Raw genomic sequence first — 25,548 nt, forward strand, 5'->3', positions numbered from 1 at the left:
ATGCAGGCACCAAACTTCTGAGCCTGCCTTATACATCAGCTCTTACCCCATCTACCCAGCTCAGGGAACAATCCCAACACCTTCTTGTTCAGCCTAAACCACTGGGGCGGGCATGAGCTGTTTGCCAGGACCTTCAGCTGTGCCAGGGACCAGGTGTCTGCTGAGTGCCAGACTAGTTAAATCATGATACACATTTCTCTTTTTCAGTACTAGGGTGAGCCCAAAAGGCACTCTACCACTGAGCTACCTCATAAGTACTTTTTATTTTGAGACAGGGTCTTGCTAAGTTGCTGGCCCTGAACTTGTGATTCTTCTGCAGTTACAGGTTTGAGCCACCTCTTCTGAGATAGGGTCTTGCTAAGTCATCAAGGCTAGCCTTGCAATTTCAAGACTCTTGCCTTAGCCACCTGAGTAAGCCTAAGCAGAAATTTTAGTGTTTGAAAAAACAAACTGTTAGAGTCTGTAAACAAGTCTGGCAAAATGCCAGAGGGAGTGGTTTGTGAAGTAACAAAAGCGAGCCATTAAGTATGGAGATTCCTGATTGGTTGACTGCTGTATCTAGTTTATGCTAATTAAGATAAGCTGTGTGGAATGTAAAAATATTGCTCTGGTCCTACAATAAACGGCTCTCACTCCTGCTGTATCAAGGTACTCCTGCTGTATCAAGGTACACAAGTTGTTCGTCACACACACCACCACCACCACCACCACCCCCCAACAAACAAAAACCCACCAAGACTCTTAAATCAGCCCTGTCAGTGCCCTTGATTCATTGTGTTCGAAGGATTTGACCATACTGATGAAGCCAACTGACTCCAGTCACCCCTGCTGAGCCACATGCAGAAGGCTGTCAGAACTCAAAGAAATGACCACAATTTAGGTTTTAAATATCTTTTGCAGTAGATAATCTTATTTACATTAATACATAATCACTTTACATTCTTAAATCAGACCTAACAAATGCTTTAATGTTGTAAATTATAAAGAGAAAAAAGGAAACTACTGAGAAGTGTTCTTCATTAACCTGCATTGCGCTACCTCTAGCTTGCGGTCCTTGAAATGCAGAAACCACAACATGCTACCAGCAGTGTCTAGGGACAAGGCGTTTGCTCTGACTGCACGGTGCGACCTTCTTGGCTGAGGTTGTGCTTTCTTCTTCAAACACATAGGAAAAGACAATGATTCTCAGCACTGAGTAATCTGAACATGCATGTAAGTGGGGAGAACCAGGCCCTTGGGCTGACATGGCCTTTTGAGGTAAGGCTTTTTGAGTTACCTCAGTGAGCCAAGTCTGCCCAGCAGAGCTACAGCTGCCATGGCTCAGAACGGCAGGAGGCCCTCCACACCCATTACCCAGACAGCAGGACAAATGATGAGCAGAACCTCCAGGATCCTTTGGCCTTTCAGTGTGGCTGCCCAGGCCCCCAGCACCACTTTCCAGTGGCTTGGTACCTTGAGGAATTAAAAACCAACTCCAAGAGGAGTGACTGATGTCTCTGTAGAGGCTGTTAGCGGAGGATGGTTCCTGGGGAAGCCAACCTGTCAAGAAGGACTCATTCTGGGACCTCTGGAAGTTTGCTGTGAAAGAAATTAATCACTTCACAACTTGGTACAGTTTAAGGCTTCATTTTTAAGCTGTGAGCATGGCCTTTAATTCTTTTAACTAAGATTTCCACATTTGATTCCAGATTTGAGTTTTAGAACTGCAAGAAGAGTCCAACTGCCTTATCCTGCCTGAGCCCAAAGAGGCAAGTCACCTACCCATGGACAGGAAACTTCCACTAGCCCCTGGATGCTACATTTTACTGTCCAGGGGCTGTCCACCATGGCCTTTCCTGTAGAGGTACTGTCACATGGTTTTGCTGTTGCCAGGCAGTCCTGAGGGCTCTGTAGGCCAGGTCTCAGGGCTGCTGTTCAGGAATCCTCCCATCTCTGAGGTGCCTTGGCCACCAGAAGAGGCTGCTGCTCCTGGCCTAGTTTCCAGTGGACCGTTTTCCTAAGCCAGGGAGACAAACAGTTACATGTCAGATGCCAGAACACATCCCTGTGGGAGAGCTTTCATTCACCTTTGGGAAGTGGCTGTGCAGACAGGGTCAAAAGTCCTTAGCACCAGGGGTGAGCATAAAAGTCTCTGTGTCCAGAGACACTGCAAGTGCTATGCCTATAGTAGCCCCCAGGTTTGCACAGTGCTGCACTGCCCAGGCAAGATGGGCAGCCATGAAGCTGGGGCGGTGGGGAGTGGAGGAGATCTGAGTTCTAGGCCTGGCTCCACCACAAGTTATCCTCTGTGACCATGGACAAGCTGGTCCTACCACTGTGGGACAGAGAACCCCTAGGAACTGGTGTAGGAGCATCATGAGGCAGCCTCCCCAAACACAAGCTCTCCAGTAGAGTCTGAACTGAGTTCAAACCCAAGAGGCTGGCTGCTGCAGCCTGGCTCAGCCCTGTACTGAGTGGCTGCCACACTCTGCTCCCATGGGTGGAGAGGCTGCTAGATTTACCATGCCTCCAACTGGTATCTCTTCCAGCTCTTTTGATTGGGTATGGGGTATGATGTTGGTTAAAGTGAAAGAAAACAGTGATTAGTTCATAGAGGGAAACAAAGGGAAGGAACCTCACAAGTTTTCCTACCTCGGCTGGGATATCAGGAGGTAAACATTTTCTTAAGTTTGGAAAGGAATCCCTCGTCCTCCCCAGCCTCACTCCTAGCCTTGCTTCCTGCGGAGCTATCCATGGTCCTGCCACCTGGGCACAAACAGCAGAAAGAACGGGGTCAAGGGGTCAAGGGCACACACCTCCAGGTGTCACATCCCAGACTCCCACCTACCCACACCTGGCTGCCAGGGGCCTGGCACTTGAGAAACGTCCAAGCACCACCTCTAGAAGAGTGGGGACCACTCCCAAGCTGGCAAGGGCTGTCTCAACTGGTCAAGCTACAGTTTACTTACACACATTGTAATCTTTAGGAAAAGCTTATAGGTAAATTTAGATGGGCAAAAAAACAACAGGGACACAGAGAGGGTAGGTGGTCTACCCAAGGACACAGAGCCACCTAACAGGAAGTAGAGCTCAGTTCAAACCCAAGCTGCCTATCTCCAAAGCTTAGGCTCTTAACCATCTATCCAACTGGCCAGAAGGCAAGTAATACCAAGAAAAGATCCTATTTCTAAGACTACTGAACCAGGTTTCATACTGTGCATGTATGCCAAAACACACCCCCTAGCAGTGAGGGGCCCACTGCCACACTGATCCCTCTGATGTGTACATTTCATTTCATCTATCACAACACCTGTGGGGAGTCTATGACTCCCCAAGCAACCTCCTCACACCTAGTACCTATAACCCCCGCTGCTCCGGAGAAAAGGCAGTTGGGCTGATGTTTCTTTAGGGCCCAGGCCAGGACTCCCAAGGAGGTACTGCAAAGATGTGTTACTTTAAGGATCTATAAGGTCTCAATAGCCCCAGTGTTCTAACTGCAGGGCATATTCTCACTGTGCCAACAGAGTGAAAATGGTCAGTCCCTAAGAGCTTAGTCTGAATCAAACAAGGCCTTGGAATGAGAAGCCCATAGCTCAGAGTGACAGTCCCCAAGCAGGAGTAGAGCAGGGTCCCTAGGGTACAGGAAAAACAGTGGGACCAAGGATCATTCCTCTGACCTAGCATGTTCTCAAAGCTCATGTGCGTCCTCAGAGAAGGAATGGGGACCCAAGCAACACACTGAGATGTATGCAACTGTCAAAACTACTGGGGCCACGTCCAAGTTTAAGAGCTGCACATTGAGGACCTGGCTCTGTACAGCAAACAGCATGCCTCAGAAGCTGCCTTGAGGTCAAGAAGCCAAGTGAGGCCTCTCTCAGTTCTTCCCATCCCCTTCTTACAAAATGGATTCTAACACAATGTATCCACAAACCACAAGTTTTACTCCTATGCCTCCCAAGACAAGGGCAAACAGGATTTTTTAATTTTGTTAATGTCCTTGGTAAGTGAAGAGCAAATCCTGGTGTGCGATAAGAGTGTGGCAAATTAAGAACTGTTGCTGATGGAGCTTCTCATATGTGCTAGGTATTATGCCAGAGGCTTTACCCACATGACCTCATTCAAACACACACAGCAACCCTGAAGTAGCTCTTAACTACTATTATCTCCTGCTTACAGATGATGAAACTGAAGTTCAGAGAGGTAATGATTTACCTAAATCTTCACAGTTACTGACAACAGAGCTGGGATATGGATTATCTGATATCCGGACTCAAGCTCTTAACTAATCAAGTGGGGCACAAAAACACTCAGCAACTGCTGTCACCCACTTTCCTTGTCCCCTGGGTGAAAAGGATAACAGTTAGGGGACTCTTTTCTTAAACCAAGGAGACAGTTACATTGCTGATGCCAAAACACATCCCTGTGGGAGAGCTTTCATTAATCCCTGAAAAATGGCTATGCAGAGAAGATCAAGAGTCGCAGCACTAGGGATGAGCACAAACATCCCTGTGTTCAGAGACACTGCAGTGTTCCAGTGCTATGCCCATAGCAGCCCCCAGGTTTGCACAGTGCTGCACTGCCCAGGCAGGATGGGCAGTGGGACAAGAAATAGCTTGTGCTCCATGGTCACAGCTGTACTTGAGCCACAGTGGTCAAGGTCTGGGAGAGCTAGAACAAGCACCTGGTTAGCTGGTTAGTGGCACAAAGAGCGTGCGTGCGCGCGTGCGCATGCGCGCACACACACACACACACACACACACACGCGCCACACAACAAAAACCAAGCCAGGTATGGTGGCACATATGTGTAATCCACTGATTTAGACTGTGAGTTAGGAGGACTTCAAGTTGAAGGCCAGCCTTGGCAATTTAATGAGAACCTATAAAAAATAAAAAGGACTAGGGATGTAGCTTAGTGGTAGACTGCTTGCCTGGCACTCAGGTGGCTGCAGGTTCAATTCCTCATAACAAAACAAAAATACATGTAGGCAAAGATTCTTCTTCTCAGCTTCTACTCCTGGAGTAGCACTCTCAGCTCTATTTTATTTTATTTTCTGCAGCACTGGGGGTGAACCCAGTACATTACATATACCACTGGCCTGAACTACACCCCAGCCCCAGCCCCAATTCTATTTTATTTTATTTTTTTATTTTTATTTTTTAAGAAGAGAGGAAGGAGGCAGTGACATTTGATTTGGAGCTTAAAGGTTGAGAAGGATTTTCTTTCTTTCTTTTTTTTTTTTTAAAGAAAGAGAATTTTTTAATATTTATTTTTCAGTTTTCGGTGGACACAACATCTTTGTTTGTATGTGGTGCTGAGGATCGAACCTGGGCCGCATGCATGCCAGGCGAGCGCGCTACCGCTTGAGCCACATCCCCAGCCCCCCAACTCTATTTTAAATAGGGCTCAAGGGGAACAGGCTTCTTCAGGAATAGGATTTACTAGTGGAGAGATCAAAAGACATGAAGAACTGACTTTAGCATACAGATAATCAGGTCTGTAAATACACTACTTCCTCTCTCTCTCTGAGCCTGAGAACTAGCTGGGGTAGAAGGAGTCCCTGCAGGATATCCTGGCCACTCAGGACACAAATGTGAGAGCTTTACTTCCAAAGCTTCTCTAAATAAGGTTGGTACACAATGCACTTATTTTATTTTATTTTTTTTTTAAAGACAGAGTGAGAGAGGAGAGAGAGAACTTTAATATTTTTTTTTTTTTTTTAGTTATCGGCAGATACAACATCTTTGTTTGTATGTGGTGCTGAGGATCGAACCTGGGCCGCACGCATGCCAGGCGAGCGCGCTACCACTTGAGCCACATCCCCAGCCCCACAATGCACTTAAAAAAATAAATAAAAAAAAACAAAAACAGGAATGCACCACTGGAAGTTGGTTCTAGCTGAAAGGGCTGCACAGTGCTTTTGGCATACAACAGGGTCTAGTGAAGGTCCAGGAGTCTTCCCAACACACCATTCGTGCCTCCTGGAGAGGGTTTCTATGCTCATCTCTCCCTCAGACACTTCCCAGCCAATGGTTAGGAAAACAGATCCAGATAAACTCATCCAAAGTTACTGTGGAGTCAGGCTTGTGCCAAGCACTGGGCAAGGTGCCAGGGACACAAAGAGGAAATGAGCTGGATGAAGTGGCACACACCTGTAATCCCAGCAGCTTGGGAGGCTGAGGCTGGAGGATGGTTCAAAGCCAGCCTTAGCAATTTAGCAAGGCCCTAAATAAAAAATAAAAAGGGCTGAGGCTGTAGCTCAGTGGTTAAGTGCCTTGGGTCCAATCCCTGGTACACACACACACATAAAAAAAAAAAAAAAAAAAAGAGAGAGAGAGAGACAAAGAGAGAGAGCTGGGGTTGAGGCTCAGCAGTAGAGGGCTTGCCTAGCATGTGTGAGGCCTTGGGTTTGATCCTCAGCACCATATAAAAATAAATAAAAGTATTGTGTCCAACTACACTAAAAAATAAATATTACCAATTAAAAAAAATAAATATTAAAAAAGAGAGAGAGCGAGTGAGCGAGATAGATAAAGGTCTAACATTTATTTGTTGTAGGCAAAGTTTTTCAATGCTTGTTCTAAATTCCCCAGTTACAGAGTACACTTGATGAGGATAGGGGCCCCATCTCTTCATATATAATTTCTCAGACTGTAGTTAATGCTAAACGGACATTTTTGTGCAGGAACCAAGGCCAAATGGACTCCAGGATCTGGTTTCTGAGAAAGGGGCCACCCCACAGTGGAGAGGGGCAACCCACACTCACAGCCTGACTCAGCTCAGGACTGCCTCCCACTTTCTATATCTTCTCCCTCACCTTCCTCTTACTTTCACCTTGCGTAAAGGAGACATCCAGGAGCACTTTTGGCCTTGGTAGAGATAAAAATGGAGTGGAAAATTCCAAAATCACTTGTATTGAGCTCCAGAACGTGTTTCTAACTTATAGCTAAATAAATGTGTGTGTCCACAAGAATTAATTATACTCAAAACAATGAACCACATTGTGTCCCTAACTCAAAAAAAATCACACAGTAACTGCAAACTACCCCACTGCCTGTGCTTTTTGCCAGATGTACCCACTGAGCACTGCCAGTGCTGAGCTCCCAAATATTCTACAGTCTTCTGGCTTCACAGGCTGAAAGAGAGACTAGAGTCTGATAGCATTAGGACACAAAAATAACCAAGAGATATTAAATTTGTTAAAATCTTTAGGCTGAAAGTGTGGCTCAGTGGCAGAGCATGTGCTTGGCATACACAAGACCCTGGTTCCACCACTAGCACCAAAACAAAAACAACAAAACAACTTTAGGATGTTTTATGTAGACCTAAAGCCTAGACACTTCCACCGGACTTCTTTGAATACCCTTTCCCTGTGATGAAAGCAAGTCTTCAAAGACACTCAGGAATTGATCTGTATCTGCAAACATTGATCTGTACCTAAAACATCTCTCACTAGGCTTTCTAATGATGCTCCAAATTACTAGTACATAGAAAGTTCTGTGTGTGTGTGTGTGTGTGTGTGTAGTGGGGATACATGGCCTCTCACATGTTAGGCTATACCCTCAAAGGGCTATTAAAAAGTGACATTAGGGGCTGGGGTTGTGGCTCAGTGGCAGAGTGCTTGCCAATATTAAAAAAAAAAAGTGACATGAAGACTGGGAATGTGGCTCAATGGTAGAGTGTTTATATAACAAGTATGAGGCACTGGGTTCTATCAGTAGCACTCTAGTACCTTTATCCCACAAACCATTACTAAGCGAATGCAAACTGCTTATGGTACAACTTTAGTTTTATTGAATGCTTGACCCAGTCTAGTTAAATAAATAAAGCCTGTTATTAGTGCAGTTGCTCAGACATGGGTATTATATGAACTATAATGTTTTCATACGTAGATTGCAGAAGTAACTTTTTTCATGATCTAACGAGAGGCCTACCCACAAACAGGTAGCAAACCAACAGCATATTCTCTCTCTCTCTCTCTTTTTTTTTGAGTTGTAGATGGACAGAATGCCTTTATTTTATGTTCATTTCTATGTGTGCTAAGGACTGAATCCAGTGCCTCATGCATGCTAGGCAAGCGCTCTACAACCCTGGTCCCCTCAGTCCCTTTTTATCTTCTTTTTGAGAGAGGGTCTTGCTACATCTCCTAAGCTGGCTTCAAACCTGTGAACCTCCTTCCTCAGCCTCCCAAGCAGCTAGAATTATAAGTGTGCACCATCACACCCAGGTCCAACTCTGAATTCTTTTTGTTGGGGGTACCAGGGATTGAACTTAGGGGTACTTGACCACTGAGCTACATCCCCTATTTTGTATTTTATTTGGAGACAAGGTCTCACTGAGTTGCTTAGCACCTCATTTTTGATGAGGCTGGCTTTGAACTTTGAGATCCACCTTCCTCAGCCTTCCAAGCTGCTGGGATTATAGGAGTGTGGGAGTGTGCCACCACACCTGGCCCAACTCTAGATCCTTTTTTTTTTTTTTTTTTTAAAGAAGAAATTAAGGGCTGGGGATGTGGCTCAAGCGGTAGCGTGCTCGCCTGGCATGCGTGTGGCCCGGGTTCGATTCTCAGCACCACATACAAAGATGTTGTGTCCGCCAAATACTAAAAAATAAATATTAAAAAATTCTCTCATTCTCTCTCTCTCTCCTCTCTCTCTCTTAAAAAAAAAAAAAAAAAGAAGAAATTAAACAATCGATCAATAAATATATGAAAAAAATGTTCAGCGGCTGGGCTTGTGGCTCAGTGGTAGCGTGCTTGCCTAGCTTGCATGAGGCACTGGGTTCAATCCTCAGCACCACATAAAAATAAAGGCAATAAAGTCCATCAACAACTAAAAAAAATATAAAAAAAAAAAAAGAAAGGAAAGAAAAAATGTTCAGCATCTATAGTGATTACAGAAATGCAAATCAAAACTAACCTAAGATTTCATCTCACCCTAGTCAGAGTGGCAATTATCAAGAATACAAACAACGGGGCTGGGGATGTGGCTCAAGCGGTAGCATGCTCGCCTGGCATGCGTGCGGCCCGGGTTTGATCCTCAGCACCACATACAAACAAAGATGTTGTGCCCTCCGATAACTAAAAAAATAAATATTAAAAAAAAAAAAAGAATACAAACAACAATAAATGTTGGCGAAGATGGAGAAAAAGTACATTCATACTGTTGGTGGGACTGCAAATTGGTTCAACTATTCTGTCTGGAAAGCAGTATGGAAATTTCTTGGAAAACTTGGAATGGCCAAGTTTTTGACCCAGTTATCCCACTCCTCAGTCTATATCCAAAGGATTTAAAATCAGCAAACTACAGTGATGCTGCCACAACAATGTTTACAGCAGCTTGATTCACAGTAGCAAAACTGTGGAACCAACCTAGATGCCTTTCAATAGATGAAGGATAAAGAAACTGTAATATATATATATATACAATGGAATATTACTCAGCATTAAAGAGAATAAAATTGGCATTTGCAGGTAAATGGATAGAGTTGGAGAATATCATGCTAATAAGTAAGTCAATCCCAAAAAACCAAAGGCCAAATGTTTTCTCTGATGAGCTGATGCTGATCCATAATGGGGGGTGGGGGACATGGGAAGAATGGAGAAACTTTGGATAGGGCAAAGGGGAGTATGGGGAGGGGAGAGGGCATGGGGATAGGAAAGATGGTGGAATGAGATGGACATCATTACCCTGGCATATGTACGATTGCACAAAATGGTATGACTCTACATCATGTACAACCAGAGAAATAAAAAGTTTTGCTCCATCTGTGTACAATGAATCGAAACACATTCTACTGTCATGTATAAAAAACAAATAAAACCTAAAAAATGGCCCAAAAATTATTTTTAGTTGTCAGTGGACTTTTTTTTATTTATATGCAGTGCTAAGAATTGAATCCAACCTCACACATGCAAGTCAAGTGCTCTACCACTGAGCTAGTGGTAGCTAGCCCAGCCTCACTTCTAAATTCTTAAATGCCTTTTGCAAAATTATGGCTGGGAGCCAAAGTTCCCATTGGAATGCATCTCTGAAAATGACAATAGAAGTGAATAGAAAGAGTCTGTCATCCCAGCAGCTCAGGAGGCTGAGACAGAAGGATCATGAGTTCAAAGCCAGCCTCAGCAAAAGCAAGGTGCTAAGCAACTCAGTGAGACTTTGTCTCTAAATAAAATACAAAATAGGGCTATGGTTGTAGTTCATTGGGCAAGTGCTCCAATTTCAACCCCTGGTACTCTCCCCTAAAAAAAGAAGTGAGTAGAAATAAATATAATTTGGTATACCCATTTCACTTTATAAGCAACTTTTCAGAGGTTAAACAAAACTCAGCAAAATTAATGTCATCAAGAATCTTGAGGGCTGGGGTTGTAGCTCAGTGGTAGAGCGCTTGCCTTGCACAGTGAGACATTGGGTTTGATTCTTAACACCACAAAAAAAAAATAAATAAATAAAGGTATTGTGTCCATCTACAACTGGAAAAAAAAAAAAAAGAATCTCAAAAAAGAAGAGCTGACATCTGTCACACAGGAGGCTCCAAATAAATCCTGGTAGAATGAGGAAACTGGCCATCAGGGCTAGGAACCACAAAAATAACGAAGTTTCCAAGGACACTCACAAACAAACTACATAATCAACTCTCAAGCTATCAGGGGAGATTTAAAACAAGTGGGAGCCACTAAATTCCCAATAATTTTTTTCCTTTCTTTTTAGTCCTGGGGATTGAATCCAGGGTTATTTTATCACTGAGCTACATCCCCAGCCCTTGTTTTTTTATTTTGAGACAGGGTTTTACTAAGCTGCTGAGGCTGGTCTTGAACTTGCAATTCTCCTACTTCACCTTCCTGAGTAGCTGGGATTACAAGGATGTGTCATTGCTCCTAGCTTAATACCCAACATTGTAACATGGTAAAACACCAATACCACCAAGGCCATACCTAGCCAACCGTGAGGCCTCTTGTTGGCAGGAGAGGAGGAGGACAACTGGGTACAGAACAAATGTCACATACCACACAACTACAGGAACATGTAGGTTTAAGGAAGAAGCCAGAGGTGCATACCAGAGTTTTGTAGAATAACCAGTCCAACTTTTTTGTTAGTTCAGAAAATATAACAAGCCAGGCACAGTGGTACATGCTTATAATACCTGCTACTCAGTAGGCTGAAGCAATTTAGTGAAACCCTGTCTAAAAAAAGAGGGGAAAAAAAAAAAAAAAAAAGGCTGGGGACCTAGCTTAGTGCTTGCCTAGCCCAACCCTCCACTTCACTGGTAAATCTTCTCCCAGCTCTGAACATCTGCTCTAAGACCATTTGAGTTCTGGGAACTCCATCCAGGATCCAGACAAAAACTGATGCAATGAGGAAGAAACATGCATAGTCTGAGCCACTAACCTTGTGGGCATAGCCTATCCTGACCTGACCTGGGTCCCAATCAATCAAGGTCCCCAACCCCCATAAAGAGAGGGACAGCAGCTGTGGGTGCCATTGTTGAAGCTCTGACTGGCAAATATCCTCTCTTTTTTAATGCTTTGTATAATGAACTATATTTAAAAAATATAATGACATGGTTACATTACTCATACATACAGCCATATACGCAAAAGATTAAATAAACCAAATCTGCAAAGAAGTTTCAGTTTACTTGAATTAAGTTGGATTGAGATAATTTGTGACACTAATTTGAAACATTCCTGTTTGTACTGATTTCTAATCTCATTTCTATAAAAAATCTGAACTTTTTTTCTTTGAAATAGTTTAGTATCAAATATGCTCTCTTAAACCACCAACATTCAACAAAACTGCCAATGGCAGGATCTCTGCATTCAGTGTGACATATTTATTCCCTGCCAAATGAATTCAAAGTTACTCTGCTCTAAAAGAAAGACTGAACTCTGACTTCAGTTTTTCCTGCCCTGTGGTTACTATTGTTTACAAGACATTCTGGAATCCCAGTGAAGTATTCTAGCCCAGAAAAGCACAAATCTGTTCTATTTGTCTTTTTATTTTACTTTTTTTTTTTTTTTATATAAGCACTCTACTGACTAAGCTATATTCTCAGCCCTGATCTGTAATCTTTTTTTTTTTTTTAAATATTTTATTTACATTTTAGTTTTCGGCAGATACAACATCTTTGTATGTGGTGCTGAGGATCGAACTCGGCCGCACACATGCCAGGGAGCACTACTGCTTGAGCCACATCCCCAGCCCCTTTATTTTACTTTTTGGGTGCTAGGGTTTGAACCCAGGGGCACTTTATCACTAAGTTGCATCCCATCCCCTTTAAAAAAATTTTAAAAATTTTACTGATGCTTTAACCCAAGAGTACTTTACCACTGAACTACATCTCCAGCCCTTTTCATTTTTATTTTTTATTTTCAGGCAGGGTCTTAGTTGCCCAGGCTGACCTGGAACTTTTGATCCTCATGCCTTAGCTTCCATAATGGCTGGAATGATAGGTGGTGTGCACCACCTTGCCTGGCTCATCTGTTCCTTAACACTGTTGTGAGAAACTTTCATGGAAGGATGTGCCCAAGGTCACAAGGCAAGTGGCAGAACCAATCCTAGAACTCAGAATACCAGCTCTGAGACACACAGAGCTGCCTGGGACAAGAAACACTCCAGTGCTGTCCTCAGCACACAAACACAGAGAAAGGAAGAGGCCACAAGTCTGCTCCAGCTATTTCTACCCACAGCTCCCCTTTTTCAACAGGGCTTTTTAGGGGCTTCATGAAGACCCAAGTGGAAACCCAAACATGCTGCCTATCCAACCTCTAAGGGATTCAGAGGCCCCCTCATGTCTGCACCTCCAGACCCCTTACCAGTGCTTGTGTGGGTGACACCATTTACTGTCCCCTCCACATCTGTCTCGTCCTCAGCATAGCTCAAGATGAGGCTCTGCTGCCGGCTCGTCAGCCTCCTGTGGACCAAGCACAGTAAACATCATGACACACATGCAGCCACATTCCCTCACAGCATGTAAGAAACGTGAGACCCAGACCCAAACCAGACACCTGAGCTAGTGATGAGATCCTGGCTCCTATAAAGCTCAAAGCTCTTACAAAGAAGAGCTCCTAAAATACCCTAAGTTCTTTAAATAACTGTCACTGCAGCTATGACAGACACAATTTGCTAGGGGCAAAGAAGGGCTTATAAGTGTGTGTATGAAACAGGTAAGAAATTATCTAATTCATCTCAGAAAAAAGAATGAGGGCCAGAAGAGCAGATGGGCATACCCTGCCCTGGGTGCCCACAGCAATACAGCAAGTGCTAAGCATCTCTTATGTGTCATTCGACAAGGTAGACTCATTACATCCAATTTGCAGATGGGGAAAGTGGTTTGGACACATCTGACTTCATGGAGACATGACCAATAAGCCAAAAGCATATGGGGCATCTGAGCTGCCGGGGCAGGACCTGGCAGGTGAAAGGCTCAGCAGGCACCTGCTTGGTAGATGAGTGATGAACAAGCGTTTGTGGGGCTGGTAGGTGGCTATGGTCTATTTAGGGTGCTTACTTTGGAACTCGAATCTTGACATGAATGTAGTGGTCACCATAGCCATAGCTATTTATCCGGGGGATTCCTTTCCCAGTCATGCGAATCTTCTGGTCTGTCTGAATCCCAGGGGGAATCTACAGAGAAAAGAAAGTGGTGGTGCTCCCTGGTTCCTGCTGCCCAAAAGTAAACCTTTTCACTACACAAAGGCCATCTTGAAAGGACTCCTTGCACTTGGGTTACTGGAGCAAGCCTGTGATCACCCGGAAACTGGCTGAACTGGGTCCATGAGGCACAGCCTACAACCAGGACTTGGGGGCAGTTCTGGGTGGTAAGCAAGAGTGAGTGTGAGACCTGGGAAGAGAAAAAGCCAACACAGGATGCAAGGCTGGGTTTATACTCCCTGGCCCTCTATGAGCTGGATGCCAATGGACATATCTCCATAGGCAAGTCACTCCAAAGTCCCCCACACCCAGAGATTAAAGAAGGTCCTAGGTAAATAAAGACAATAGTGGGACCTGGAGAAAGGGGTAAAGGGTGTGGGTAAGCATAGGAAGCTACCATTGTACGTGACTGAAATCAGAAGTGGCCAAGGAGAAGAAATGTAGCCCCAGAGGCATTTGCTCTTGTTGTCAGACATTGAAGGAAACAGCAAAGAGCACCTACTGCAATGATACACTTCTTTTTCAATATTTTTTTGTCAATGGTGCTGAGAATTAAACCCAGTGCCTTATGCCACATGCTAGGCAAGCACTCTACTACTGAGCCTCAACCCCAGCCCACAATGATACACTTCTGCATCATAGGTGCACTCAGTTCCTGAGACCCACTGAACAACAGAGAAGGGGAAGCCAGCCAGGACCTGCTCTCCAGAGTTATCCAGTCACTGCCTGGCCTGTGACTCTCACTCAAGGAACAGCCCAAGGCTCCTAGTGCCCATCTCCAAACCAGAATCCACAATATGCCGGAGGATCACAAGTATCAGGATGCATATCAACCATTTCCCAATTTAGAATAAAGAGCAAAAAAATACCAGATGGCAAAGACATCTCTGTATCATCTTACCGTCACATTGATTGTCTCATATAGGCCCTGGGCTCTGGCAGTCCCCCCAAGAATAGCTTGAGCTATAGAAATAAAGAGGTCGGAGTGGATGTCTGCGCCGTCCCTCCGGAACACAGGGCTCTTCTGCACCTAAGGCCAAACACAAGATGAGGTGACCACTGAAGAAGTCCTGCCTGAGGCTAGACATCAGCACATGTTTCACAGACCCTGCACTTACAAAAGAAAGACCTGCACTCAACAATGCTGCAGACCCCAACTTCCACAATCGTACATGGTGGGGGAACATCTGAACTTCCTTAGTCTATTGTTTCATTGTGAAGGGAAATAAGAACATGAGGTTGGCTTTTTTTTTAAACTTCATTTTATCCATTTATCAGTTTACTTATTTATTTAATGTGATGCTGAGGATTGAACCCAGGGCCTCACACATGCTAGACAAGTGCTCTACTACTGAGACACAACCCCAGCCCATGAGGTTGTTTTTTGAACATTTTTTAAAATGGTATGGAGAAACACAGACTAATACATCTGCAAAGGTGAAAATAACTTGATAAATGCTGCCTCCAAGACAGACTGGCAGCACTAGAGTTGATTCCATTTTATAAATACCATCTTGCATCTCAAAGACATTCTCTGCCATCAATATTGTCTTTTTTTTTTTTTTTTTTTAGCTTGCAGCACTGGGCATTGAACACCGGGTCGCTCTACCACTGACTACATCCCAGCCCTTTTAATTTTTTATTCTGAGATAGGTTTCCCTAAGTTGCTGGGCTGGCCTCAAACTTGTGATCCTCCCACCTTTGCCTCCCAGGTATATGCCTGGGATATCAGGTATGTGCCACCACACCTGGCAATGATTCCTTATTCTCTTCTTTCCCTCTATTATTACATAGGAATACAAGCTGAATTCTATACCAAACTTTTTTTTTTTTTACACAGTGGCTTCCAGTTTTCTGCCTTCATCTTTTTGATTTCATAGTCTAAAAGATTTACCCTTTACATTATTTTTACTTGTTTTTCTTTTCTGTGGTGCTGAAGATTAAACCTAGGGCTTTGCATATGCCAGTGTGCTTTTATTATTGTTTTTTTGCAGGAGTACCGGGGATTGAACTCAGGGGCACTTGACCACTGAGCCACATCCTTAGTCCTGTTCTCTATTTTATTTAGAGACAGGGTCTCATTGAATTGCTTTGTGCCTTGCTTTTGCTAAGGCTGGCTTTGAAATCACAATCTTCCTGCCTCAGCCTCCCAAGCTGCTAGGATTATAGGCACGCATCACCAGGCCCAGCCTGTTTTTTTTTTTTTTTTTGCTGCTGGGGATTGAACCCAGTGCCTTGTGCTTGAAGGCAAACACTCTACCAACTGAGCTACATCCCCTGTCCTTTTTTATTTCACTTGTTTATTTTTATTTTTTAATGTGGTGCTGAGGATCGAACCCAGGGTCTCGCACGTTCCAGGCAAGCGCTCTACCGCTGAGCCACAATCCCAGCCCACCAGTCCCTTTTTTTTGAGACAGAGTCTCACCATGTTGCCAGGCTGGCCCCAAACACTCAGCCTTAAGCAATCCTTCTGTCCTGTCCTACTTCAATAGCTGGCAGTATAGGCATGCAGCACCATGCCTGACTGCCTTTGTTTTAAATTATGAAATACAACTAGAAAAAGGAAAAACAAATAATACAGCAAACACAGTGCACCCACAACCTGACTCTGAGAACAAAACATGACAAATGAAATCAAATAGTTGCTGCTCCTCAGTAAACAAATAACCCAATTTGGAACTGCCATTCCAGCCAGCATGCGTTTACTTCTGCTGTGCATTTTCATGTCCTAAATAAATATAATCTGTCTTGTCTTGAAAACTCTATATCCTGTGTTCCCCAGGCTATTGGGCCCTGCTTCCCTGCATGGGTAACGAGGCATCTTATGGTCACTTGTGACTCTCATTCTCTCCTCTGGAGGGCTCTGTAGTATCTCTGTGACACAGCAGGGTGCAGTGTCCATTCTCTGATTTAATGACAGCAAGTGTCTTCCTATGCAAACAAGACCATCATCCTACATTTGCCTGTGTTTTTCTGAGGTCCACATTTAGGAATGTGATTAGTGATAAAGGTATTACTTTCTTTAAATGTTTCCTTACCTGAGAAAACCACAGCATGCCCACATATGTAACAGTACATAAAACTGTACCTTGGGGGTGGGGATACAGCTCAGTGGCAGAGCATGTGCCTAGTGAAGCCTTGGGTTTAATTTCTTATGCCACAGCATAATTAACTAATTAAAACCATACTAAATGGTCAAGTGAATTAAATAGACACTTCTCAAAAGAAGAAATATAAACGGGGGCCGGGATAATGGCTCAGTGGTAGAGCACTTGCTTAGCATGTATATAAATATAAAATATTTTATATATATATAAAAGAAGAAATACAAATGGCCAACAAATACATGAAACAATGTTCAATATCATTAGCAATTAGGAAAATGCAAATCAAAATTACACTGAGATTTCATCTCACACAAGTGAGAATGGTAGTCATCAAGAATACAAACAAAAATGCTGGATAGGACATGGAGAACAGGAACACCTTTACACTGGTGTGGGGATTGTAAATTAGTTCAATCACTATGGAATTCAGTATGTTCTCCAAAAGACTAGGCATGGAACCACCATATGACCCAGGTACACCCCTCCTCTATATTTATCCTAAAGAATTAAAGTCATCAAACCACAATGATACATGCATACCCGTGTTTAAAAAGCACAAATGACAATAGTCCAACTATGGAACCAGACTATGTACTCATCGATGGATAAATGGATAAAGAAAATGCAGTATATATACACGATAGTTTTATTCAGACTTAAAGAAAAATTAAATTATGTCATTTGCTGGAAAATGGATAAAACTTGAGAACATTATGTTAAGCAACATAAACCAAACTCAGAAGGTTGAGAGTCATATGTTTTTTACCATATGTGGAAGCTAGAAAGGAAAAAGGAAAAGAAAGGTGGCGGGATCTCATGAAAATCAAAGGGAGATCAGTAGATATGAGGAGGGAGAAGGAAAGTGCTGACAACTGATCATACTGTTATGTTGTATACATGTAACAACAAATCCCATCATTATGCACAATTATAATGCACCAATAAAAATATGAAAAAAATTTAAAAATTTAAAAAAGGGCTGGAGTCATAGCTCAGTGGTAGAGTGCTTGCCTAGCATGTGTGAGGCACTGGGTTCGATTCTCAGCACTGCATTTTCCTAATTGCTAATGATATTGAACATTGTTTCATGTATTTGTTGGCCATTTGTATTTCTTCTTCTTCTTCTTTATATATATATATGCTAGTGTGCTTTTATTATTGTTTTTTTGCGGGAGTACCGGGGAGATTGAACTCAAGGGTGTGTGTGTGTGTGTGTGTGTGTGTGTGTGTGTGTGTGTGTGTGTGTGTGTATATATATATATATTAGTTGTGGATGGACACAATACCTTTATTTTATTTGTTTTTATGTGGTTCCGGGGATTGAACCCAGTGCCTCATGCATGCTAGGCAACTGCTTTACCACTGAGCCATAATCCCGGCCCCCACTTGTATTTCTTCTTTTGAGAAGTGTCTGTTTAATTCATCGACAACTTAAAAAATTAAAAAAAGGAAAAAAAAAGGGGGGCTGGAGTTGTGGCTCAGTGGTTGAGCGCTTGCTTCGCCTGCGTGAGGCACTGGGTTCGAACCTCAGCACCATACAAAATAAGTAAGTAAGTAAATAAATGGATGAATGAGAAAAGATTAAAAAAAAAGAAAAGAAAGAAAAAACCATACCGTACTAAGGGCAGTGGCGCATGTCTGTAATCCTAGCAACTGGGGAGGGTGAGGCACAGAACTGCAAGTTTAAGTACAGACTCAGCAACTTAGCAAGACCCTATGCAACTTAGAGAGAACCTGTCTCAAAATAAAAATTAAAAAGGGTTGGGAATTTACCTTAGTAAAGAGTATCCTTGAGTTCAATATCTAGTACTAATAAATAAACAGATAGATAGATGGCTTTTGCCATTCCTATCAACAATACGATATGTGAATAAAAACACATGGTGGGCTGGAGTTGTGGCTCAGTGGTAGAGCACTTGCCTAGCAAGTGAGAGGCACTGGGATAGATCCTCAACACAATATCTAAAGATATTGTGTTAAAAAAAAACAACACATGGAGGTGGTCTATTTTTTTGTTGTTGTTGTTTCATGTTTCTAACTTTTAAACTTCATGAGGAAGTTGTATTCTCTTCACACTAAGCATAAAACCTGAAGAGCAAGACAGTTAATAACCATGTTGATGTGGCCCTTCTTCCCTTTAGAAATACAACAGCAAATGCCAGGTGCAGTGGCACACACCTGTAATTCCTGTGACTTGGGAGGCTGAGGCAGGAGGATCATGAGTTCAAAGCCAGCCTCAACAACTTCATGAGGCCCTAAGATACTCTGCAAGACTCTGTCTTTAGTAAAATATAAAAGTAGTGCTGGGGATGGGGCTTAGTGGCTATATTAAAAAAAAAAAAAAAAAGGAAAAAAGAAAAGAAACACAACAGCAAGTCAAACACAGTGGTACACGCCTATAATTCCAGCTACTCGGGAGGCTAAGGCAGGAGAAGCACACATTTGAAGTCAACCTGGGCAACATAGCAAGACTGCCTCAAAATAAAAGGACTAGGGTTGTAGCTCAGTGGTTGAATACTTGCATACCATGTACAAGGCTGCAGGATTGAACCCAAGTACTATAAAAAGAAAAAAAAAAATGCAACAGCAAGAGATATGCCACAAAGCTCCTACCTCATGCCAACAAGTAGCTTTGGTTACACCTGTAGCTACAGAGCAGAGTCCTAACAGAAGCCGTGCAGGCCAGCACCTACCCTGAATGTGACAAAAATTTCTCGTTTTCCCACAGGCATTCTCACAGTTTGGCCATCCTCGACTCCTAGAAGAACAAATTTCCAAAGAGAACAGTTATGGTGGAACACCCCATAGCACTTCCCAACCAAGATCCAATGATTAGCCATAGGCTTCCTTGCTCATTCCTGTTTCTTGTTAATGCTGGTCTCAACTAAAGACAGGGGACAGCAGAGAGAAAATGGTGGGATGGGAGTTGCTCTCCTACCAGGTGGGAACAGAACAAGCACATTTCAAGGATAAGTGACGCAAGGGGAAATAGTCTAGGAGATTCTAGTTCCTTCTCCAGCCTGGAGCCCTAAAGCCCTCCAGATTCTGGCAATAGTCAAACACACAGGGCACAGTGGCCTTTGCCCTTTCCTGGGCATGGGGGGCCTGGGTACCTACCTGCAGGGACAGGGATCACTACTCGCTTTTTCTGCTTGGCTTGTCCTGCTCCTCTGCAGATCACACAGGGAGTTGTGATGATGGAGCCCCTGCCACCGCATCTCCGACAGGTGGAACGCATCACAAAAGGGCCTGTATTGATGGTTTCCTGACAAAAAGGAGAGGGAAAATTGTATTTTTTTGGGGGGGGCCGGGGAGATAATGGGGATTGAACTCAGGGTAACTCGACCATTGAACCAAATCCACAGACCTATTTTGTATTTTATTTAGAGACAGGGTGTCACTGAGTTGCTTAGTGCCTCACTTTCTGAGGCTGTCTTTGAACTTGTGATCCACCTGTTTCAGCCTCATAAGCCACTGGGATTACAGGTATATGCTACCACAACAAAAATGGTACCCTTAAATATGCAAGCAAACTGATGCATGAGAAAAACGTTTGACTAAAAGCTTCTTCTTTGTGTATATATGTGCCCTAAAACACACTGCCTAAGAAAACAGATATGGGGGCTCACTGCCAGCCTGATTTTCTAGAACACTGACTTCTGAACTCTTGAATACTGATATGTTGATGTGATCTAAATAATGAGATACTTGCTTCTTTCTATCTGAACCCCTAAAGCTCAGCAACACATTTAAAGATATTATTTCCCCACTAGTTACACTACCTTTGAGCTATATCCCCAGCTCCAGGAACTCTGTAAATATTGAATGTCTGTTAATAGGAATGCTTTCCACATGGTATGGGTTAACAATTCTAAAACTACTTTAGTGCTATAAAACTGAAGAATTTTTTAAAAAATGAATATTTATAAAAATAAAATAAAATATAGTCCTAGGGAATGAATCCAGGGGCACTCCACCACTGAGCTACAACCCCCAGTTCTTTTTTTTTCTTTGAGACAAAGTCTCACTGAGTTTCTCAAACTTTCATTCCTCTTGCATCAGCCTCCTGAGTTGCTGGGATTAAAGGGCTGCACCACCTTGCCCAACAAGGAAAACATATTGAGGATAATAGCAGCTAGATATCTGTTATAGAAAAAAAGGTGAAACTATCACTTGAACTCTTGGTTTTTGACAGATGTCAATGATGCACGTGTGTACACATATATCTACACATGTGAACAGATGTATATACGTATCTACAAGTGACACACACATTGATTTCCTAGCTCAGTCGGCTAAGAAAGTTTAGAAGTAATGTCACTCCAGGGGCCATGAGCATAAGGGGAATACAGACGTTGGTTTTCATGTCCCACTAGACATTAACAGGTACCACAGCTACAGGTAATACCTGACTCAAAGGGTGTAGCAGGGAGAGAACAAGTTCAGCCTGGGATACTCAGCCATGTGGAAGGTAAGGAAGTGCTGAAAGTATGGTTGGAACATGTCAAAAGGACACAACAGTCAGATGGAAGGGACCTGGCACAGGCCAAGTTAGGGATAAGCTGAACAGCAAAGAAACTACTGATTATAACACAATGAATAAAATAAGCATCCCTGACTTCATACTGATATAAACAAACAGGTAACTGGAAGAGAAGAAGTTCTTCCATCCAGTAGAATGCAGACAGGTTAACAGAATTAGAAAACTTGTCATTTAGCAACCATGACAGTCATGTGTGATTGAGAATGATCAAGGGATGCAAAAACCAATGGGCAAGTTTGATGAGGAATATGATACTTATAGTCTTTTAACAAAGTAATCATGAACATGTGTAATGTCATCAGTATGAGACAAACTGAAAAGTATAAATTGCCTCTGTGGGGTTTCTACCCAAAGCAATCTGAATCTTTTTTTTTCCTTAAATATTTTTTTTAGTTGTAGATGGACAGGATACCTTTATTTAATTTATTTAATTTTATGTGGTGCTGAGAATTGAATCCAGTGCCTTACACATGTTAGGCAAGTGCTCTACCACTGAGCCACAAACCCCAGCCCCACAATCTGAATCTTATCAAGAATCCAAATCAAAGGACATTCTATTAAACAACTGGCTTATAATCTTCAAAAAAGTCAAGGTCAAAGAAAAAAAGAGCAGACTGAGAAATAGTTCCAGATTAGAGACTAAAGATATGATAGTCAAATGCTAAAGACATAAGGACACCTGCAATAACTTGAAAACATACAGATAATGATATGGTATTAACATGAAGTTACCTGAGAGAAAACTGTACTGTGGTTATTTAAGAGAATGTTTTTGTTAAGAACACACCATACATACTGAAATACTACACTTAAATAGTTAGGAATCAAGAGATACAATGTCTTTCAACCAGCCTAGTGAGTCAGCACAGGCCAGTAACCCCAGCATCTGAGGAGGCTGAGGCAGAAGGATCACAAACTGAAAGCCAGCCTCAGCAACTTAGTGAGAGCCTAAGCAACTTAGCAAGACCCTGTCTCAAAATAAAAGGGGCTAGGGATGTGGCTCAGTGGTAAGGCCCCCAGGTTCAATCCCCAGGCCCCTCCCCCTAAAAGAGAGAAAAATACGGCTCACTTTCAAATAGTCTTCAGGTAGGACAGTGACAGAGACACACCCAAAGAATGAAAAGGAACACATCAGAAGTGAAAAAGCAAATGGAACAAAATGTTTAACACAGGTGAGCCAGGCTTGGTGGTGCAGCCCCATAATCCCAGTAACTCTGGAGGCTTAAGCAGGAGGATCACAAGTTCAAGGCCAGTCTCAGCAACTTAGTGAGGCCCTAAGCAACTTAGTGAGACCCTGTCTCAAAATAAAAAGTTAAAAAAGGGCAGGGTACAGCACAGTGTTAGAGTAGTAGAATGCACCTGAGTTCAATCCCCAAAATAAAAACAAAAACAAACAAACAGGGTGAATGGGCAAAAGGTGGGAGACCATGGGGTCGGTGTGTGTGTGGGGGTCCTCTCAGACATCTTACCATGCCAGAGCCGCCGCAGTAGTGACAATGCTGCACCTTGGTGCCGGGCTCATTCCCTTTTCCGTCGCAGCGCTCACAGGTGTCCATGATGTTCACCGTGAACTCCTTGTTGACACCCTTGGCAGCTTGATTGAAGGTTAACTCCATGATGTACTAAAGAAATCGAGGCATGACCTGTTAATGCTCTGCTTCCCAATGACCAAAGTGATGCTCTGCTATAGGAGGACACGAGGTCACTGGTCAGCACTTGTGGTTACACTTTAACTGCTATGCTTACACTTGTATACTGCCAGGTAAGAACAGGTAGGAATCACTCATCAGATCCTTCCCAAGGCCTTAGGATTTTTAAGTATGTCTTAATTTAAGTGAAAATACACTTTTCAACAAACTGAAAATGTTCACAGAAAATAATTACGACAGCTTGCATCTCGAATATTCCCCAAAGGCCCTTATGCTAAAACCTTGGTCTCTAAGCTGACTACTGAGAGGTGGTATAACCTTTAAGAGGTATGGAGATTTTAGATCAGCAGGGCATGCCCTCAAAGAAAAGGCAGGCCACAGGTCTCTTCCTCTTTTTTCCCCAGGAAACATAAGGTGAACAATTTTGCTCTACCATGCACTCCCTACCATAATATGCTGCCTCACCGCAGCCCAAAAACAATAGGGCCAACTGTCCATAGGCTGAAACCTTTGAAAACATGAACCAAAACAAACCTTTCCTTTTTAAAAAATTTATTGTCTCAGGTATTTTGTAACAGTAATGGAGAGCTGACTAACAGCACTTAAAAAAAGATGAAATAATATATAATCATAACTTAGATCATGAAACATTTCTCCTACGTCTTCAACTGTAACAATTAAGACATAAATATGAAAAGGAGACACAGCTCCCTTAGAATAATGTGGCAGACTCCACATAAAACACACCCAAATGATGGCCCCTGATGGTCTTAGGTGCTGCCTGATTAAGCAATTGTTGAGAATATAGTAAAAATAGTCAGGCATAGTGGTACATGCCTATAATTCCAGCCTCTCAGGAATGTTAGGCAGGAGGATTGTAAACTCAACTCAGCCTCAGGAATTTTGCATGACCCTATGTCAAGCTAGGCACAGTGGCATACGCCTGTAATCCCAACTACTAAGGAGGCTGACAGGAGAACTGCAAATCTGAGGTCAGCCTCACCAACATGGCGAGGCCCTAAGCCCAATCTTAAAATAAAAAATAAAAAGATCTGGAGATGCAACTCAATGGAAGAGAGCCCCTGGGTTCAATTCCCAGTATAAAAAATATATTAATACAAGCCAGGGTTGTGGCTCAGCAGTAAGAGCGCTTGCCACGCATGTGTGAGGCACTGGGTTCGATCTCAGCACCACATAAAAATAAACAAAATGAAGGTATTATGTCCATCTACAACAACAACAACAAAATATTAAAATACATACATACATACACTAAATAAATAGATAGCTGGGCATGGTGGCACACACTTGTATTCCCAGCTGCTAGGGAGGCTGAGGCAGGATGATCATGAGTTCAAAACCAGCTTAGCAACTTAGTGAGCCCCTGAGCAACTAAATGAAACCCTATCTCAAAATAAAAAGTAAAAATGGGGATGTGGCTCAGTGGTAAAGCACCCCTGTGCTCAGTTGCTGGCACCAAAAAAAAAAAAAAAATTGATTAAATAATATATAAATTAAAAAAAAAAAAATTTAAAAGGAGATGCAGCTCAGTGGTAGAGCACCCCTGTGTTCCATCCCCACTACCAAAAATTAAGTACATATATAAATAAAAAATAAATTTAAAAAGGCTAGAGGTGCTTAATGATACAGCACCCCCACAAGGTTCCATCCCCAGCACCAGGAAAAAAAAAAAACAGCACCTAGTCAAAACCTGGTGGGTGCTATTCATTGCTACCTACAGGGTTTTTCAAATGCTAGAATTATTTTCTGTCAAATAGCTGCCTCAAGATCATTTCACTTAGGCTGCTTTGCCTTTCTGAGAAATAATGTGATAAAAATTTATGTCACACTTTAAAAGCCTAAAATTGGAATAATCCTTCAAAGTAAGGAACTTACTTCCTGAGGCTGATCAAATACACTCTGGAAATCTCCAAAGGAAGATGATGAGAATTCCCCGAAGATCTTCCTAAACAGCTCCTCAGGGTCAACGGTGGGACCTCCTCTCCAGTAGCTCTGCCCAGAGCTGCTGGCCCCAGCATCAAAGCCAGCAGAGCCATAGGCATCATACTGCTTCCGCTTCACCTCGTCACTCAACACCTACAAGGAAAGGCAGAGCAAGCAGCATTTCTGGGTCTGTGGAGGCATGGGAACACAGATAAGAGCTCCACCAAGGAAAGCAGTCACAAGACTAAAGGGCTCCATGTGCCAAAATATTCTATGAAGTTCTCTGGATGGGGGGATGGACTGCAACTTCAGCTCCTAGAAGAGGAGAGAGATGACTGCATGGGACTCTACATGTGAAGCCTGAAGTACTTTCAAGTGTCTTATGAAAAGCCCCAGGGGTGGCCACACTGTTAAAATGCCTGTATTCATCTTCACAGAACCTCTTAGGCATCCTGAAGCTTCAGATTAATACTGCACCTCTCTTCTCAGGAGACACCCTGGTAGAGACCTTAAGCTTCCTACCCTTTATCCTACAGGACAAAAACAGGAGGAAGAGCGACAGGAGCTGAGAGTGCATCATTTAAGCATGCCTTCTGAGGACTATTCTGACTGTTATATTAGCACAAAGCTCTTTGGAGGGAAGCGCCACTATGGAGGGGTGGGGAAAAAATGGA

The 25,548-nt window shown here is 42.9% G+C and overlaps 1 protein-coding gene across 2 annotated transcripts in view; it reads right to left on the bottom strand.

The window, feature by feature from the left end:
* Positions 1-866: 866 nt before the first annotated feature.
* Dnaja3 (DnaJ heat shock protein family (Hsp40) member A3) overlaps positions 867-25,548 on the bottom strand; it is a 30,869-nt gene continuing 6,187 nt past the window's right edge. Inside the window, exons 4-12 of one of the 2 annotated variants that reach the window (XM_076839818.1) lie at positions 24,827-25,027; positions 22,751-22,903; positions 19,856-20,003; positions 19,432-19,496; positions 14,533-14,661; positions 13,489-13,604; positions 12,794-12,891; positions 2,632-2,745; positions 867-1,996 (exon numbers count right to left, since the gene is read on the bottom strand). In XM_076839818.1, the coding sequence (XP_076695933.1) occupies positions 2,645-2,745; positions 12,794-12,891; positions 13,489-13,604; positions 14,533-14,661; positions 19,432-19,496; positions 19,856-20,003; positions 22,751-22,903; positions 24,827-25,027 (1,011 nt within the window). In that variant the 3' untranslated portion in view covers positions 867-1,996; positions 2,632-2,644. The remainder of the gene's footprint in view (positions 1,997-2,631; positions 2,746-12,793; positions 12,892-13,488; positions 13,605-14,532; positions 14,662-19,431; positions 19,497-19,855; positions 20,004-22,750; positions 22,904-24,826; positions 25,028-25,548) is intronic. The other variant, XM_076839819.1, reaches the window with a different exon arrangement.

This window comes from Callospermophilus lateralis, chromosome 19 (genome assembly GCF_048772815.1).
Source record: "Callospermophilus lateralis isolate mCalLat2 chromosome 19, mCalLat2.hap1, whole genome shotgun sequence".
Classification (NCBI taxonomy): Eukaryota; Metazoa; Chordata; class Mammalia; order Rodentia; family Sciuridae; genus Callospermophilus; species Callospermophilus lateralis.